The 20,836-nt window shown below is 30.1% G+C and overlaps 1 protein-coding gene across 7 annotated transcripts in view; it reads left to right on the top strand.

The window, feature by feature from the left end:
- LOC143232347 (potassium voltage-gated channel subfamily KQT member 1-like) overlaps positions 1-15,887 on the top strand; it is a 44,243-nt gene extending 28,356 nt beyond the window's left edge. For all 7 annotated transcript variants that reach the window (XM_076467663.1, XM_076467667.1, XM_076467666.1 and 4 more), the window contains 6 exons: positions 1,559-1,700; positions 2,362-2,491; positions 5,053-5,128; positions 10,098-10,192; positions 10,398-10,494; positions 14,567-15,887. In XM_076467663.1, the coding sequence (XP_076323778.1) occupies positions 1,559-1,700; positions 2,362-2,491; positions 5,053-5,128; positions 10,098-10,192; positions 10,398-10,494; positions 14,567-14,683 (657 nt within the window). In that variant the 3' untranslated portion in view covers positions 14,684-15,887. The remainder of the gene's footprint in view (positions 1-1,558; positions 1,701-2,361; positions 2,492-5,052; positions 5,129-10,097; positions 10,193-10,397; positions 10,495-14,566) is intronic.
- Positions 15,888-20,836: the final 4,949 nt, after the last annotated feature.

The raw sequence follows: 20,836 nt of genomic DNA, 5'->3' as shown, positions 1-20,836 counted from the left end.
AAAACACAGAAAGAAATTATAGCATGGACGTTTTAAATGTAAATTTGGTTTCACAAATTTAACTGAATTGACCAAACCTGTAGGAAGAGAATGAAGTAAGCATTACAAGTCTGTTTTATACCCCAAAAAATTATATTTTTTAATAAAGTATTTTTTTACTAAAAATGTATGTACAAATTTCTGAAGCCTTTACCACAATGTGTGAATAAAAGGTGATTTTTATGCTCTGAAAAAAAGGTACTTCTATTCCTTTTCCAGTTTTCATATTTTATGTTCATAAATTCCAGAATTTATGTCTAGTTAAGACTTTATGTTTTGTATCTTATTTTCTCAACCCCAACAGTAACAACACAATCAATGAATAATAAAATGAAAAGTCAAAAACATGAAATGTGGTTAATAATGCCACTTTTTGTTTTGAACTGACTGCAGTGTTAATTCTTGAAGTTCCAAGACACAATTTCAGTTGTTAACCTTTTGGCATATCTTTGCCTTCAATTTTATTATTTTATTTACCTTTGTTTGTACTCACTCAAATAGTCACTGTTCCACGAAAAGCAGTAAATCACAGTAGGAGACCATTAGCTGTTTTATACAGAGATAATATAAAAAGTGTCTGACCACGAGGTTTAGTCAGGCTAATGGTGAGAATTTTAATTTTTTCATATTATTTATTTTTGTGAACAAACACCAAGCAAAAAATTAAATACATACATAACAATTAGGATTTATACTGTTCGCAATGGACTCCAGATGGTACACACTCAACTAAACAATGACGACATTCTTCCATGAGCACCATTCAGTTTAACAAACTTGTGACAAAGAAAATTAAGAGTAGCTTTCAAATATGCATTTTTGAATGCAAAAAAATTTTGAATCACTAGAATAGGACATCCCAAAACTACTATAATTTATCCATATTTTTAAATAAGGTCTAATAGGTTCAAACAAATTATTTAAGCACTCAGAGCAACAAAATATAATCACAACACTAAAAGAGGTTGTGCCACACACAAATGTGGCAGAACCAGATACAAAAGGTTAAAAAATTTAAGATATTGTCAATAATAGGAATAATAAATTTGGTTAATTTTCTGGTTTTGATGTTATAGCAAGAAGATAAAATGTATAGTTTTGCTTTCTTTCAATTTCAACTTGTTATTATTTATATATACATATATTTTTTTATTATTGTATTGCTTCTGTGAGTGAACATTTTTGAATGTAAAATTGTATATTTCAAAATTATTGGATGTAATTTCTTCATATAGTTTTAAGACATATAAGATGAAAAATTGATCCTCATGTTTCTCAAGGAAGGAAGGATGTTTATATCTGTAGTGCTGAAGTTCTGTATATTTGTTGACAGATTTCTTGTTATTTGTAATATGAACTGTACCTTATAATATTGTGTAGTTGTATGCAAATACATAAATATTTCAAAAATACCAGCCGAATGTTTTTATAAAACATAGAGGTGGTGTGCCAAAATGTTACAAAATAAGCTTCACTTCTACTGTTTTGTATCATAAGGTATCAGTATATATTCTTGTAGGTAGCAAAAAAAGCTAGTGTTCTAAAACGAAGAAAGTCCAAGACAAAGATGGAACTTGGGAGTGTTGCCAACACACCAGAGAGTGCTGTCTCACCTCGAGAAAATGAAGATGTCCCCTCTGAATCTGAAGATTCTCGTTATGGTGAGGATGTAACTGAAAAATATTGAGTATATATTTTATAATTTGTGATTATCTGAAAATTCTTTGAGCAGTGATTAACATACATAACAATGAGTTCCCTGTAATATTTATTTAGCATTAATTGAGCAGATACAAGTTTGAAAAGTTTTCTTTTATTCATGACTCTGTAGGAAGTAGTTTCCAAACAGTAAAGAAAACTTGATTTGTTAATCTGGTTTTCCAGCTGTTAAGCTATAATATTTGAATTTTAAAGTGAATTTATTATCCACAATTTTTTAACATTAATAAATAGCATGTATTCAAAATATATTAGTATTGATCTAAAACATGGTGACTATTTGTTTACTTATGGATTTCTAATTATTGGGCAAAATAACTGTATAGGTGTGGATCAGAAGCCTTATAGGTTAAATTTTTGGTTTATAATAATATTTTTATTTTTAATAGTAACAGAAATTTATATTGAGTATTTTGTTTATTTTCTCATTACTGTACACATAATTGTTCCTTTGTATTCCTTCAGCACAGAATATAAATTAATTAATAGTACTGGTTTTCATCTATTGATATTAAAGAGTTTATGGTAAGAAATATGTAGTAAAAAATTATAATTTGTAACTGGCTTAATATCACATTTGTTTCTATATTTTGTGGTTGGAAGGTAGAGGCGTGAAGCCTCGAAGAGAGAGTAAAGTTCCTTCTCTTCCCTTCTTGTCCAATTCAAGCTGCACAGCTGAGGTTAATTCTGATGAAATTGAAATTGACATAGATGACCCCCCCAAGATAACCTCGTAAGTGTTTTTTGTCAAGCTGCTACATTTGGTATTTATTTTGAATGGCTAAGTGCAACTTTTTTTCAGTATATTTTCATTGTTAAGTTTGCTTTAAAAGTTACTATGAAATAATTGTTGAAGCTTTAGCTTATATCAGTGATACCTGTGTGATTTTAGACTCATACTGTGGGGCTACTTCTATTTTAAGAATCACTAGGACATTTTTCCACAATCATAATTTTCTTTTATTCATACAAGCTTCTGACTCTCTTGCTTGAACCTCCAAGCATAATTGTTTATAGACTTGAACTTATTTTATTGTAGAGCTATTAGCTAGAAAATCAGACACTTTTTGCCATACACACCTGTCACATTTTGTCTTTCAGAAAATGCTAATGATTCATCCTGATGTTCATTAGTACATAAACAATAAAAAGCTGTGATTTTAATCTATTAAATTATATATTGTTATCTTTACACAGGATTGTCTAGCTTTGCTTCCAGTTCAGGTTTTATTCATACAGGATGCACATTGATGAGCTAAGTTTAATTTTTAAAAGTTAGAAAGCCAGAAAACATTGTGATAGTTAGAGGACATTGTCTTTCTTTTGCATATCATTATTCTGGATGTTGTGGTGCATTATTTAATTAAAGAAAGTACTTGCTTTCTTGTTTTTAAGATGTATTATTTATTTATTATTATAAGAATTATAATTAGAAACTTATTAGGTTAGGTAAGGTAAATAATAATAATGATAAAACTTTTTAACATGGTATGCTCGCAATCAACTTGCAGGTAGCCCATGTGTTATGTAATCTGATAGGATTATTTGAGCTGTGCATTAACTCAGTGATTTATAACTATGTTGTGCAAATATTAATTAGACACATTTGAAAGAGAAATAAAATTTAAGTAGAAATAGATGTATACTGTTACAAGTTTAAAGTTATTTAGGATAAATTAATATAGTTTCATGTTACAAGTTGAAGTTATTTTAGAGAAAAAAATGAGGTAGCTTAGATTTATTTTGTATCTTTAATGTAATTACAAGGTCAATTAAATTTACCAACTTCATACAGTTAGGATAGAGAAAATAACAGATAGAAGATTGTTTTACACAAAACAAAAATTGAAATATACTTAGGAGTTTTAGAGATTACGTAAGTAAAATTTAAGAATTTTCAAATGATGAAAATTATTTTTAATCTTAACATGAAACTCTTTTGCATTTGTAGCAGTCAACACTCTGACTCTATATATGCACAGAGAAAACTAGGAAAAGTACTTCATTGAAGGCTTTGATTTTTCTGTCTGTAACAGATGTAATATTTATTGAAGGCCTGAGATATTTTAAGATACACAAAATATATTAGAAGTTACAGTATGTAAGCTATAAATGTTAATTTGGGGTCATGAACTTGACTGATTCAGCCAAGCCAGTAGTGAAAAGGTTAGGCTGTGGGTGTTTTAAAACAATTACAATCAATCCCTTAGTGTGAGTGGCAGAGAGCTGATGACTGGCTGCCTTCTTTGTCATCTGTATTCAAAATTGGCTTTGTCATAAATGTAAAATATAAATTATTTAGTATGTGCTTATTGATCAAGATGATAAGGTCACTCACTGGAACAGCAGTAAGTTTACTGATTTACAACACTGAAATCAGGGGTTCGATTCCCATCAGTGGACACAGCAGATGGCCTAATGTGGCTTTGTGTTTATAAAAACACACACACAAGCTGATAAGATTAAAATACTGTACCATTATTAAATCACCGTTATCAGTTATGTTACATTTATAGTTGTTTATTAAAACCAAGAGTTTCTCTTACCAGTTTTATTATGATGTAGTAAAACTGTGAAACTCTCCCATACTGCATATATAGTAGATATTGAAGTGCATGTCTGCTGATATTTAATTGTTACTGATTTATATTTTGGTTTACAAATAATATATTAATTTGAAATGACTTATTATCTTATTGCTCTCTTGATATGCATGAAGGTAATCTTTTCAGCTCTTTAAAACCAAGATTTCTTAACAGTGAAATATGTTATACAAATATCAAATTTTGCTCATTACAAATTATACAATGTATAAAAAATATTCTGTAGCACTTAAGTGGAAAATAAATTAACAGTAGAAACCCTGAAATTTCTTTTTAAAATTATGATAATGAGCACATGTAAAAAAGATTATTATTTTTAACAGTATTTATTTTTAGTATTTGGTTACCTTCAAAAGTTACTGAAATCAATTGTAAACATAAATATTTGGCTTATATTGTGTAAGTATAGGGCAAGTTTTATGAAAATGAAATGCTCTTCACATGTTCCCTAGTAGATACCTCTCATTCAGTAGGTCTCAGACAGTTATGTTTGAAAGCCAAATTTTTTTTGCGAATTATGAGTTTGGGACACTGTGACTGTTTCTCAGCACCTCTTGAATGTTTAACTTTATTTATGCTGTATCAGTAATACTGGTGATAGCAAATGTGTTACCTGTGGTGTTTGTATCTAAATATCATTGAAATCAAACAGTGTTTTAGATGCCTCATCATGTATGTTATTTTATTCAAGTCTCACAGAAGCCCATAAGAATGCAATAAGAGCCATTAGGAAGATAAAATACTTTGTAGCAAGAAGAAAGTTTCAGGTGAGTATCTTTTTTTTTAACTGAATTACTTCTTTATATCCCACACTGAGTTTCATGGTATACTAATACAACCATATGTTAGATAGAAGTACAAAATCATAGACATAAATGTTGTAATTTGAAAATGATCTTATTAAAAGGAAACAATAAATTATTGTAGGGTATATTTTACTTATAAACTACCTTGTTTTGTTTTATCTACATTGTTCAAAATTGTGAATACAATGGCATAATTTACTGGAAATGTTATAGTTTGAAAGGTTTTTGATTCTTTTTATATAGATTAAAAACATTCTGGTTAGTTTTGTAAGTTTTAGAGTTATTAACATGAAAAAAAGATGTGTACTTCGTGTTAAGACAAAACATACTTAAAAAGGAATCAATATAGAATGTATATTTTATTACATACAAGCTAAGGGACTCATCTTTTGTCTAGGTCATGAATTTAAAAAGATGTGTGAATGGATGCTATGATAAATAACAGAAAAATGTGAACTTTCACACAATTTATTTATAACATATTATTACAGTATTCAGCATTACCCCACCAATACCTGACATTAGGATTATTCTCCAACTGCATATAAATGCCCTTTATAGCAAGGTGCCCTTAATATAAAAAAATAAGCCATGCAAAACTGTATTCTATACTGATCATATTAAATTTATGAATTTTAAGGCTTCCCATTTTGTTTGATGTACACAGGAAAGGTTGGTGTAATTAATAAAACAGCTCTTCATATCAGTCTTATATTGTCTGTTGGAGTAGAAACTTCAGTTGAGTTTATATATTATTGCAATAGTGGCAGCCATTTTGTTTCATTGCATTCTTCCACAGAGAGTGTTAGTGCACTCCCGAGATGTATAAGGTATTTGTGTGCCCTACCATTACAGTGTGTATGTTGTGTTAGAGACAGCTTAATAAAGTTTTGTGTATTTTGGTGTAAAAGTGTGGCACAACCCATGAATGTAGTTAACATTAACTTATGTCAGAGATAATAAATGCTCGTTAACAAGTTTGAGAGTAGATGAGGTTGTGAACCCTCATTTAATATGCCCCTTATTCCAAACTGTCATCCCACAAAGTTGGGGTGAAATTGACCCAGTAACCTAAGAGTAATTAGATAACAGGCAGAAGACAGACAGAACATATTTAAAGCACAAGTGTACACAAATAAAATACAACATATGTACAAAACAAGCATGATGTAATCTCATTGTCCAAAAAAACATTTACATATTAAAATATCTGCTGAAAATAAATAGTTGTTTCAGTTATTTAGCAGCTGAATCTCAGTCTTCCAACAACACAATCTGTTGACAAATGTAAGGTGTGTGTACAGATGTGTTTACTGCATCACATACATTTCAGGTATGAGAAGATTTTTACATTCACTAATCTCAAAGTTGAATTTCCAAAAGATAATTAATTCTGCAAGAATATTTCCACACAAAAAGTGGTCCAGAACTTCTACTTATAACCAAAGGAGACTAACAGAAATATGGATGTGCTATAGAGTAGTTTAACACAAAAGATCAGTGGGTGCTTATTTGATTGATAACCAGACTGTGAACAAAATACTAGGCCACTCTTCACATCAGTAAACAAGATCATGTCCTTAGTTGATAACAGAGATGCCACTAATGTATTATTCTCTTCACAATTTTTTATGGACTTCCATGATATTTCTGGATTGTGTGGAGACTGTGTGTAGAATACTATGCTGGCTTCATAGTTAGAGAACACAGCAGATTTTAAAAAGGATCTGTGGTGATTTTGAGGGAATTAGTTTTATTGGATGTATGGACATTTACATCACCAGGATTGGAGCACAGACTGGTGTTCATTATAAGATTTTTCCTTGAATTGTTAAACCTTTTACTGGTTCATTGGTGCAAATTTTCTCCTAATGAGTGGAAATTAATGACCTGAAGAAGTGGTTAACCTAACTCCAGCAAGAGACAATGCAGTTGCCAAAATAAAGTATCAAAAAAGAATACATTAGTAAATATTAGTTAAGTTAAAATTGACCGGACATATAACATGGAACTTTCTGATTAATAATAATATAAACAATTCTAAGATTAAAGGAATATTTTTAATTGTTTTTTTTGTTTTTTTTAATGATGTCTTCCAAGCAAAATATTTGAAATCTCATGACATAAATAACAGTAGAAAAACTAAATCAACTTATGCTTCATTAGTAACTTTTCAAACTAAGTATCATGGGAACAAAGGACTGTTATAATAAGACCAATGAAAACAAAGGAAAGCATATTGGTAAACAAGGCATGGGTAATTATATTCTCAGTTGGTGATAATTTCCTAGTAAATATTAAACTGCATTTTGAGTTAATCATAATTCTGAGAAAAATCTATAGTTGTTGTTGTTGTGTTTTTTTATTGTTGTTTTTTTCACAAGTAAGACTCCTGAAAATTCCACAGAAAGGAAACTTTGAACAACAACTTTTTTTTGTGATTGACACTAAATAAGACAAAATTCTAAAATATGTTGAGTAAAAGTTACTGAAACTGAATTAAAATTATAACTTTTATTTTAATTTTGAAATCTGAAATACTAATGCTCCCCAGTCATAATACAGTAAGTTTTGATTAGAACATGTATTATTAATCCTCTTAAGGAAAGGTTAAATGTAGATTTAATTACAACAAAGTTATACATTTTTTTCTTATATGTATATATCAACACAATTGGAGCATAACTTACTACAGCACATGTTATGTCAATTATAAAATATACACCAGTGTATTAAAATGAAGCCTAATTCTACAAATATTAAACAAAAATTTTTGATAATCAGGTATGACTCAATACATATACATATAAATAAAACACAACTGGTAACTTGGTGATGTAACAGGGTTCAAACAACAACATGCCTCAGTGTGATGCAAGAATAGGACAGTTACAGAATTAATTTATGATAATTTGTAAAACAGATATTATTTGGGTGGTATACAAATTAACTGAAAAAGTGTCTTATTTTTATACATAGATGACCTGAATGGAGGTATAGCTATGGCATTTTGTCTTTACACAACATTTAGTGTAATTAATCAAATACAATTAAAACAAACATTAAACTTTCATTTTTGCACACCTCTGTGGTTTTGTCTTTAAATAAAGCATTTATTTTATTTTTTCCTGTCCATTCTAAAATATAGTAGAGGTATTAATTCACTGAAAGGCTACTATCCCTTGAAAATAAAATTATTGATATATTATTCTTTTTCATGTAATTTTCCTTTTCTGTTAGTGGTTTTATTACTACAGTTCTTTGTTGACACCCTTTTCAAGTTTGAACAGAATAATTACTAATGGAGTTCTGCTTTAACAATAGTAGCAGTAGAGCCAATAGGCAGAACAGACAAAAACTGTCTTTATCAGTATAGATAAATAAAGTGTTTCGAACAGTATTTTGTGATTTCTTCACATGTTGACCTGTTGCAGTTCATGTAGGTGTGGAAAAAGGAATCAAATGACAAGTATGTAACACTTAGGAATAAACCACAAATCAGGTTTTCACCACATTATTTGTGACGTATATCTGGAAGTAGTGGTTACTGTTATCAGTACAGTAAAATATTGAAACAAATACAATAATGAACATCAACCAAGTTAAACTGACTGAATATATAAAATGAAACCTTCTGATCAACAATATAAAAAAAAAATTAAAATGTAAGGCAGAAGGAAATATTTTGAATATCTTTTTTTCCACAATTTTGGAAATTCCATAACTAAATTTTATAAAGACTAAATCAAATAATAAGGTTTCAGGCTAGAACTAAGTACATAGTTTGTACTAATTTTCATGTTATTTGATTAAGTTTTTCCACTGTGAGAAGGAAAATTTCAGGAAGTATTGGTGAAACTCTTAGGTCCAGAAGTACCTCAGTAAAACTCTTCTTCTTTATTTTTAAAAATTATTATTTTTACTATCAGAGATCCTTTGAATCCATTCTCATTTTTCAGCTACTTTTATACTGTTTTCTCCAATAATATCTTCTATTTGTTATTGTCAGAGTTGTTTTTAACCCTAGATTGCCAGTAGGTTAGTTATGAATACAGGCTTTAACTTGTATGGTATCATTGTGTTTCCAGACTGGTGTTCTATGGTCAGTATTTCTCAAATATGTTATCAGATGTAGTAATATGTTCATGAATTATATCTGCTAGTGTTTTAACTTTCATTTTTTTCCTAATAAGAATAGTGTTTTCTCCTATACTCAGTTTGTGTTACACTCTAATGGCCTTGACTCACTTCTGTATCTTATGACAAGGTTAATACCATGACAGTTACTGTCATTTTATGATATGGCTGTTAAGGGCTTCATTTCTCCTACTGTGTTAGTGAACCCTTAAATGCCTTTCACTATGGAAGGTACCAGTCTTTAGCTCTCCTGAAGCAAGCAGTGTTTGAAGTGTAGTGAAGAAGTTTAAACAGTACTTATACTTTCATGTGTGAAAATATACTGATATCAATAATCATTGACTAATTAGATCAAACTTAAAATTTAACAATAACTTTGTTACTAAGAGACATTAAGAGCAAACTTGAAAATCACATCTTCTAATAATTTGTGGAGATATTTGTATGAGTAGATGCAGTTGACTTTATACATGTGTTTATTGAGGTTATGTCAGCCAGTTTAGTCCCAAAAATGTTCTCATTTTGCATGATTCTACTAGCAAGAGGGGGTGGGGTGGAATTGATATCCATTTTAACAATAGGAATCAGGCTACCCTCCATATCTTTTCAATTTGAACTATGGTAGCAACTTCATAACATTTTGAGTGTATAACTTTAAAGAAAAGTGTCATTTTTTGTTTATAGCAAAGCAGAAAACCTTTAGGCTGGAAATTATGTAATAATTTGTTGGTATAAAACTGGAAACACCTTTAGTATAGTAGTTTAAATAGAACTGTATAATATTTTATTGTAGCAAGCGAGAAAGCCCTATGATGTACGAGATGTGATAGAGCAGTATTCTCAAGGCCATTTAAACATGATGGTCAGGATCAAAGAACTTCAGCGAAGGTGAGATGATTTGCGTGATTCATAAGTATGTTATAATTAACTGAATAAAGATCTAATGAATTTCTACAGTGGACCTACTAACACTACCATGTTTTCCTAAATTTAGGTAGCTATGCATTGTATGGATCTAACAATAGGAATTAATTATGCAAGATTGCTATGTAGGTAGTGTTTCTTTGCTTAAGTCAAGGTATTTTCTCCACAGGTTAGACCAAACACTTGGTAAACCTGGGTCTTACTTGGGAGAGAGAGGAATGAAGCCAATGACTATTGGTGCACGACTCCATCGAATGGAACAGCAGGTAAATAGAATGTCAGCTGCACAATGAAACATCACCCTTATATCCTCTCTATTTTTAGTAATTTCATTGCATTTCACAACCACATCATTTATTCATTTAAATTTTGATGAAAGAATTAGCACAAATGATCCCCAAATAAAAAAAAAATCAAGTTGATTTCATAAACCCTCAGAAACACTTTCACATTAGTAGCTGTTCTTCTTCAGGAACCCAGAAACTATGCTTTTGTAATTTACTTCCTAACATTTTAAACTTGTCTGACCCAGTTTTAATGACACATTGTGTTGATCCTAGCAGTATCAGTAACCATGGAGTTTAAATTCAATATTACTTTCGTGCTGTGAATATATTTTAATTAGATATCAAAAGTTTTATTATCTTAATTAGACATGGTTGAGCTTACTTATCAGAAGCCAAGTGTAATTATGCAAGCCTACTTCGGATAACTCTGTTAATTGGATAATTTATTCCTACACAAGCTGAGGTATCACTTCTTTGACCAAGTTATGAACTTAATAAAATGTGTGGGTGAAGGCTATGATAAATAATACAAAAATCCTAACTTTCAAACAATCTATTTATAAAGTAACATTGCAGTATTTGTTATTAATTCATCAAAGGTTTTGTATAAACCTTAAGAACTCATTAAATCATGGTATGTACTGTTCAATGGTCAAGGTGACTTTATAGAAAGAGGCAGTAGTAGTAAGGGTGCTTTCTGTTACAGGTCAAAGTAGGAATTTGGTATGACTTAATAAATAGATCTTTATATCAGCATTATTGTAGTATAAACTTTGTTGGATTGGTCCAACAACTCAAGAGTAGTTAGATAATGGACAAACAGACACAACAATATTTTTATACATATAAAATACAGATAATGACATCAAATAGAAATGTGTGAAATCTTCGTCAGCTAATTTTCCAAATACTAATGTCATAAAGTAAATACATTCAATAAAATATTTTTATATGTCATACAGATGAAATTCTTAAGTATTCTGTTGATTTATTTAAGTTTTCCTTCAGTTGAGTATCACAATATTAGTGTAATTCTGATATTGACTTAATGATTCAGTTGTGATAGACAAATTATGTAACAATCCATTAATCTAAATGGTTAGGTGTTAAGTTTTATGATTTCAGCTACTTATTGTGATTTTAGTGGCATGATGTTAATGACTTTATGTTAATATAAGATCTTTACCAACACATTGTATTAGTCTGTCTGAGCTGAAGATGTGCTGAATTACATCTAACTCAGTGAAGTACCTCCGTATTTGTGTCAAGGTGTAATTCTCTTTCAATTTAGTATCTTCATATAATTGTTATAATTCAGTTGAGTAATCTGATGTTAATATCAAGATTTATGTTATATCAGTCTGCAAAGTATCTCACCATCTAAATTTACTAATGTTAATATGATGTAAATCAGTTATTAAATATCTTTATCCTAAAACTTCCATGATGTTTGATTATTTAAAAAATAGTATTTTATAAAAATTGACATTGTGTTATCAAATGTTTTATTGCAAGTGCACTTATGGTAGTGTTATGGTGCAAATCTATTCGAACTATAATACACATTATGATTTATATATTGTATTTAAATCTTCACCATTAAAGTATTTGTATTATTTAAAATATCCAAACAATACTTTCACTATTTTGTGCCCATAACGTAAATGTTTCACCAAACTATCTCAAGTGAGAAATTATTTTGATATTAAATATTATGGTGTAATCAGCTTTAACAAAATATCTTCATTATGAACAAAGCTGAAATGGACAGCAACTGCTAGGCTAGAGTGACACTTCACAAGAGAGTTTTAAAGGACTAATCTATAAAAATGATACTTGTGAAAGTAACCTGCGCCACTTTTGTAGATTAGTCCTTCAAGTCTCACTTTGAATGAGTAGTTGTTGCATGTTTTAACTTTATCACCAAGGCTGTCTAAATCATAAGTTAATCAGTTTTCATTGTTTTTAATAGGCCTTCCAGTGAAACCTGTAAATCCATTTATGTCCTTATTTGTTCAAAATAAGTTGATAAACTATACATTTGAAAATAAACATATATTTTTATACAAAAACACTGTTCCATAATTTCCAGTACTGTAGACATAATAATATGTTAATTACCCAATATAGATGTGTAGAAAGTATTTCAGACTATTACCATAACTTACATGGTAAAATTTGCCATTACACAAAATGTAATGAATTTCTTGATGGAAGTTTTAAAGGTAGAAATAGAAATTCACATTTATTATTAGTCAATTATCTATGTTTATGGTTGTAAAACAACTATTTATTTGTTCTACATTTTTCAAAGAAAATGAGACTCTAAAAATGTTTTACACTGACTAACTGGAAGGACTGTGGTAATACCTGACATCTCTGTCACACCAAACATGCTTACCATGGGGGCATTATAATGTGATGGTCAGTCTCACTATTCATTGGTAAAAGAATAACTCAAGAGTTGGCAGTGTGTGGTGATGATTAGCTGCTTCACCTCTAGTCTTACACTGCTAAATTAGGGATGGCTGGTGCAGATAGTCCTCAGGTAGCTTTGCACAAAATTTGAAAACATAACAAACAAAGAGCTGATATCAGTTAATATTTTAATATTAAAAATGAATATGAAGCCTAATCGATCTTTATTCAAGACAGATCACTGGGTTTAAAAGCTGTGCCTTGACGATACCAATTTATGATTCGGTGATCACAACTATAAACACCATACATCCCGAGGGGTGGAATTCCCCAAAACTGGTGTGAATAAATGAGATTAGGATTTACATTTATTGTTAGTACCTTAAAACTGTTTGCCTACTGAATAAATGTAGGTTCATTGTAGTCAGTAAAAGACAACTAAAATTGACATGTTTGTTCCGACATGAATAGGCATAGAATCATGATATTAGTAGCATGGCATCAAAATATCAAAAACTCCACATATTAATATGTAAGTATACTGAAGTAAATTCAGTGATATGAAGGTACTTATTTGTAACACAAAGCTACTCTAGCTAAGTATCCTAATGCAAGTTTATTAACTTTACTTTCAACAAACTACAGGTCTTATTACATGGTGTTCCAAACATTTAGACATCTTCAAATGTCTTAGTATTAGCAAATAGTTTACAATAGAATCAAATCTCTCCACAAGTTTTCCTTATAGAATTGTTGTATTTTCATTGTAAACTAATAAATTGTATTCTTATAAAAATTTACTTCATGCTGTTATTAATATAAAATATTAAAAAGGGGAACAACATTATATTGTGCAAGTTAAAAGTCATTAACATTTGTCAGTGTATACCAACCATATTTAAAAAAATTGAGTTTGTTTTCACCTGGAATTATATGTTAAGCCTGATTTATAAAGTTTTAACTCATAGAATGTGATGTCACTTTTCTTTAATGTGGAAAGTATTTAATTTTAAAGGAAAAATTTACTTTTTTCCCAATTCAGATAGTCAGATATTAGTATATCCCCTTTGCTCTGCTCATGTTTATTTTGCTATTCAAATACAGGTTTCTATTGTTTTTTAATCATTTAGATTTATTGGAACTTGAAAGATTTAAAATTAGAATCTGTGCTAAAAGTAATTTTGCCACGTTGATAAAAGGTTAAAGGCCAGGGTTGAAGACAGTGATAACAATTTCAATAACCATCAAAAGTGCTCTTTTGGCAAGAATCTATAAATCCAATGCCATAAAATTGGTTGTGGAGGGAAGGATGAACTGGAGAACTCCAATAAAAACCACTTTCACAAAACAGATGTTGTATAATCTGCCTGTACCCTTTTGGAGGTAAAAAGTAAAACATAAGACTTGAAATTAGAGTCTGTGGCGAGATTGTTTAATGTGGTGCATGTGGAGGGCAGAGGTTAGTTTTTTTTATCTTAGCTCTCTGATTCTTTCTTATTATTCTTTAGCTCAGCTATATCATTTCTAATATGGTTTAAGGCATAATTTACTCAGCACTTGAAAGTAGTAACAACACCTTGATGTTATTGTTGAAACCTGTTTTGATCATTACTCCTTATTTTTCATCTCTTAGATGGCAGCCCTAGACAAGAAAACAGATAGCATCATGTACATGTTGACCACACTTGTGAAAAGGACAAACACCAGTGAGCCTACTAGACCAAACACTTTAGACAGCATGCAGCAATAGAAGTACCTAACACTGTAGGCTTTCTATTTCCATGTTATCGTACATTTTCTATGAGAACTTTGTGATATTAGCACTTGCCACAGCTTTTTATATTATTTGATTCATTCCATAAATATCCATATCATGTATTATTGTTATGAAAAGTCTAAGTTGAACTGTGACATTTATGTGGTGATACTCCCAACAACACTTCATATGTTAAGTTGGAGTATTCATTATAACATTCTGATGCCAAAAGATAGATTTTTCAAGACTTTCGGTATGAAAGTTAACATTTAATATTGGCAATTGGAGATTTAATTTTAACTATAGTTACAAAGATTATCAACAAGCCCTGGAGTCAGTCAGTTAAATGTGTTTTCTTTATATCCAAAATAGTGTTGGAATTTAGGTTCCTTAGGTAACTAATTAGAACTTTCCATCTACAGATAAAAATACAACTATCATAAGATCAGAGATTAGGCTGAGGGTGTATGCCACCCTGGTAATTATCTTGTAGGGTAATAGTGAAATAATTACATACAAGGCAATGTCACCTGAGGTGAACTGTGTGACCTTCAAAATTACCTTAAAGGCCAAAGACAAGGTGGCACAAGCCTTCATCTTTATTTCATTGTATGTAGAAGTTGATGATAGATAGATAGATTAGTCGTAAAAAAAACTGTCATGGATATCTATCCTGCCTGGGTGGTAATTAGGCTTTAGAAATATACACTTTCATTAATTTTCCATAAATTCTGTTTCGCTAATTTTTAAAATTTATTCTGAATAATGTATAATTTTCTTCAATTTTGAGAATTCTGAAATAGTTCTATGTAAAACAATATATACCTTTTATAGAGTACTGATTTTTCTCAACATGTTGAAATTAAATACACATGTTTTATATCAAAGAGCTTTTCCAAAACTTCAACTAAACATGCTACTCCAATATCTGTCATAAAAGAATTACATCAGTCTATTTCCAATTATATAGTTACATAATTTTGGTTAAATGTTCATATGAAACTAGAAGTAGAAATGCAATCTGTACTGTAGGTCCTTGTGTTACCTTTCGTATATTGTTAACATTTTTAAATTTTTCTGTCAAACTAAAGTAGAAAGATGCTTTAAGGTAGGCCCTCATGTTGCCATTGTCAGTAACATTTCAAAGTTTTCAGTCACAATTTTGTAGAAATAAATGAATGTTTATTTTCCTGAGTAATTGGATTTTTAAACTTTTGTTGTACTGAAATACACATTTAAGATTTACAAAATCAAACATTTAACTAAACACATTTCTCTATTCACACCAGTTATTGAGTGAAAACTTACTTTTTTCCTTTCATTTATGCATTGAAGAAGGCCTGTTGATGGAAATTTAAAACAAACTGCATCATCTTCAATATTTTTATAACAGCAAAAATATTCATATCAAATAATAAGAGCTTACAACATTAAATATTTATTGTCAGTCAAAGCGATATCATTACAAGAATATTTTATCCAAGGCTGATAAGAATAAGTTGTACATTAGGAATTGGACAGTCTCATCACATTTGTAGAACTTGTTATTTAGATATACTGTGTAACAGTATGGAAATCATTACAAGTCTACTTTAGAATATATCACAATGTGAAAGTATTGTACACACACATTTTAGCAAGGAAGGGAAAAATTTATAATATTATTTGAAAATTAGGCCTAGAACATTGAATTTAAACATTAGATCACTTCAAGTTTTTGTTCTTTATATTATTGGTTTACACTTACCTACAGAAGGGAGTTTCTAACAGAAAAATATAAGAACATTTTATCCAAGTCTGTGAAAAATGATATCACTATGATCATTAAATATGTTTACACCTGTCGAAAGCCATAATTAATATCTCTTAATCCTTAACTATCTTAACTACCAGTGTGAAACAGTCTTCATAACATATAAAGGTATAATAATGACAATAAACATACTAACTAGTATAATCAAAACTCTTTATGAAAGCAATAAATAAATAATATACATCATTTATAGAACTTACAAACAATAGTTACTATCTTGTACCACTGTTGTAGATATTTTTCTCAAGATACTGTGCTACAAAATTAGACACTAAGAATTGTGATTATTTTTTAGGTTGATATGTTAATTGTAGGAAAAACTTCAACTCTGTAATTTATGGAACTCATTGCAATTGCCACAATTTAATCATTTAATGTATTTAAAATAATTAACCTACTTCAAAAAGAAAACTAAAATTTCTTAAATAATGGTTTATGAAGAACGGAACTACATGTTATAGCAGGAATATATCACATGAAAGAAGCAGATTATAATCACAGAAGAGATATATCTTTGAAGGTTGGAATCACTGGGTTATAACAATGAAATATACGAAAGACACACATACATAAAAATAAATAAATAAATGGTAGTCAAAGAAGGAAATCACCTTGTAGAGAGACAGCAAAAACTTATCACACAAGAGCAATGCTATAGATGTGCATTAAGTAGGCTTACCACAATTTCCAAGCCTCCAACCAGGACATTTTTCAATTTTTTATTATAAGTACTGGCACTGATATAATCAAGAAGTACTTTCATAACCTAACTCCTCATAAGCTATAATGCTGCCACAAAAAAGGAATACTGGTAGTTTATATCTAACATTTATTTAAATTCAGCAAGGCAAGGAACATCAAAATTTCATTAATATTTCACTGAACACTTTTTTCGTGACCATTCATATTTTTCACTTGAATGAACTTTCTTAAAAACATCTTTATTAGTTGTTATTTTTTCAAAGAACTCACTGCAACTCAAGTCAATATTGAGCTTACAATGTAACAGTACTTTTACTGTTGATTCATTCATCATTTAAAATATTCTTTCAACAGGGGCAGAAGTGCCTGGTAAACAAAAAATGTACTCCATAACTTGCCTGAGATTAAGTACAGAATTACTTTGATCTTTGAAGTGGTTGGAAAGTTCTCCCCATTTCTTTTGCTTTCCACTCGTCACATTTTGATGACTAGAAGGATTTAACAAGAACAACTTCATCAAACAGATCATCAATATTGATTGCAGCATTTCCAAACATTTCATTAATTTTTTCAGCAGCTGCTTTATGTCAGGCCACACGAAAACACTGTTTTTTATCCAAACAAAGTATTCCCCCACCATCAAAAATATTTTCTCACAGCTCAATATAAGACAGGCAGCAATCATAAAAACTGGTACATTTCTTCCTAATCAAGTCTGCCTGGCGTCCTCCCTCTTCCTTTAGCACACTGAGTATTTTTTTTGCACCAATGGGATAAAGTTATCATCTCATTTTTCTTTCCAGTTTGTTTTCAACTTAAGTTCTGCAACAATATCACTTGCAGTTGCTTTTGTATTCTCCATGGCTAAAATCACTTTGTTGAACAAGCCTATTTGTTTATGAACAAACCATAGATACATTTCTCCACATTTACTCTCAAAAAATCTACTTATAAACAATGAGCACTGTTCTTGTGAACAAAAATATGACTTCAGTCCTTGATAAATCTAGAGAATTCTCTCAACAACTGGTAACAATGACAAAAATTGCATATTTCCATGTTGGAAAACCTTCTTGTACTCAATTTCTACGAACTCACAGAATTATTTTAGGCATGTAACATGCACAATACAAATATAGAAATACTTGTAAATTTTAACCACCAAGCTTTCAACTTCAGTAGGAAGGACATCATCAACAGTTTGGAGACAGTTATGTACAATATGAGCACCACAACCAACACCCACAATATTTCTGCCAAGTTCCTTCTTCAATTAACTATATACATTGTGTTTTTGCTTTCTCTTTACACCTCCAAAATTAGTATTGCAGTTGTCACCACAATAAGCAACAATTTTTTTTTTTTTTTTATAAATCATATTTTTTAAAGTGTACACCAGGCAATTCATCAAAATTTCTGATGTCACTCCAGGAACCAAATGAAAGTCAAAGTTTTACTTTCCTCTGGCAAAAAATATTGCACAATGACATGTGAAAAAAAAGTACTCAGATGAACACTGCAAAACTTTGACTCTGTCCTCCTTGCCACAATGTTTTTCAAGAATTTATATTCTTTTTACAATTCACTGTTGAATGTGCACTTTCTTTTACCAGCTTTGGACATTATGACTAGAATTAATTTCTAAAATAAAAATATGAAAATAATTCAGCATGTACTGTATGACAAATATAATAAATACTGAAATAAAGCAATCACAAAGCACAAACACTTGATTAAAGAAAGCTTTGCATATGCTGCCACTCGTGCAGCTGCTGTTACGCACATACTCTCAATAGCAGCCCATCTATGAATTATTATACTTGTACAGTATAATAATTTGTCTGATGCAATACCTTTGAAAATTTGCATGCTACAGCACTATGGCATCCTCTTCCCATCAACTAATAAAATGAGAACTTAAAATAAAATATCAGGACTCTATGCAGATTTTAAAATTTTTCGTTTATCCTTTTTTGGAGTTTATGCCTTTTCATCAAAAACTGGGACATTTCAAGACAATTCAGTGTCAACTAGGACAAATTAGTAAACTAGCCATACACCAGGACAGACCCCTCAAACTGGGATGTACAGTAAGCCTAGCATTGAGGATACATCATGTGAAGGGGCAGAGCCAATGTGCCATAGCAAGGGTACTTATTGTACAGTTGTGAAACATTGATTTATAAGCATAATAAAGTGGTTTTATTTTGGGGATACTACATGTTTAGACAGACTGAAGCTGTGTCAAATTATATACGTTCCCCAAAACACTACTATTACATTTCCATTATGCTTATAACTTGTTGTAGGTTATTCAGTATAGATCTGAAGAATATAGCCAGAGGATCATACCAAGATTGAACATGTGGTTATAAATAAACTACAATGAATGGGTCATAGCAGAGATACCTCATATAACATGCAGGACAATGTGATTTCAGCAAAAATACCTCATAGAGTTCCATGGCCATAGGAAGGAGACAATACAAGTAATAATTAGCTCTAAAAATAATATACAGAGTAGATTTAGAAAATGTATAGTTCAAACAACAATTATCTTTAAATTATCAATGAATCTTTCCCATCCAAGAAATTTGACATTATTTTCTTACAGTAATGTCACTTTTTTATTTTTCTTGTTTGGTCTGTATAATTATAAATATTTGTTTTGAGAAAATATTATTAATACCTCTTCACTAGCTAAAGTAATTTTTTGGTAAAACTTTACAAAACAAATGGTTTTATTAGATCTGGATCATGATTTAAGTAATTTTCCTAATTAACATTTTAAGAAATTTAGGAATCTGGCTGTAGAAGTACTTCTGATAATAATCCATTATTAAGAATTGTTATTCAAGTGTTCCTATAATGCTGTTTTCTGGCCACTTATAGTGTCCAGAGAATGCTTTCTTTCATTAACCATGATAGTAGTTCATTATAGGGAATTGCACAAAATCCTGATAGAACAGTTGAGCAAAAGGATGTTAAACAGTAAAGATTCTGTTCCAACAACACTTTGAAACCTTTACTATTTACTACTGTGGCTGGACACATATACAGATACAACAGAAAGCAAGCTTACAGGGAATAGGAAGTCTGCTCAACATAACCTGTCAACATGTCTTTTAGTTTAGCATATATTTGCCCATTATTACGCATTGTATATAGAGAATTTAGTTACACAGAAACTAAATGCTCACTATGTTTTCAAATAAATCTCCAACTGCAGCTTAACATTTCGCATTTTGAACTAATGTGATCAACTAGTCAATAGCTACAGTAAGTCATCATGAACCTTATTTACCAGCTATGTTTAATATATAAGATTAGTCACCATATAAGGTAATCCCTTGCCCATAGTTAAGTATGAAAAGAGAAAGCAAACATTTAATGTGGTAGACAAAATATTCTGTAAAGTAGCGTAAACCAGTTCATGTTATTACCTAGAATTATATTTGGTGGAGTCAAAATAGGGATTCTAGTTTGAGTAAATAATACCTTCGGTATCTCCAGTCTTGTTTCCTTACATTATTTAAAAAATTTCAAATGTTTCTTTTATCTCGTCTCTAATTTAGTAGATAAAGTATTCTGTAAAGTAGTATAAATCAGTATTTTTGTCATTATTATTTCAA

The sequence above is a fragment of the Tachypleus tridentatus genome, chromosome 11 (assembly GCF_004210375.1).
Source record: "Tachypleus tridentatus isolate NWPU-2018 chromosome 11, ASM421037v1, whole genome shotgun sequence".
Classification (NCBI taxonomy): Eukaryota; Metazoa; Arthropoda; class Merostomata; order Xiphosura; family Limulidae; genus Tachypleus; species Tachypleus tridentatus.
Note: the sequence above shows the minus strand (reverse complement) of the source record. Positions and strands in the feature narration are given on the sequence as shown.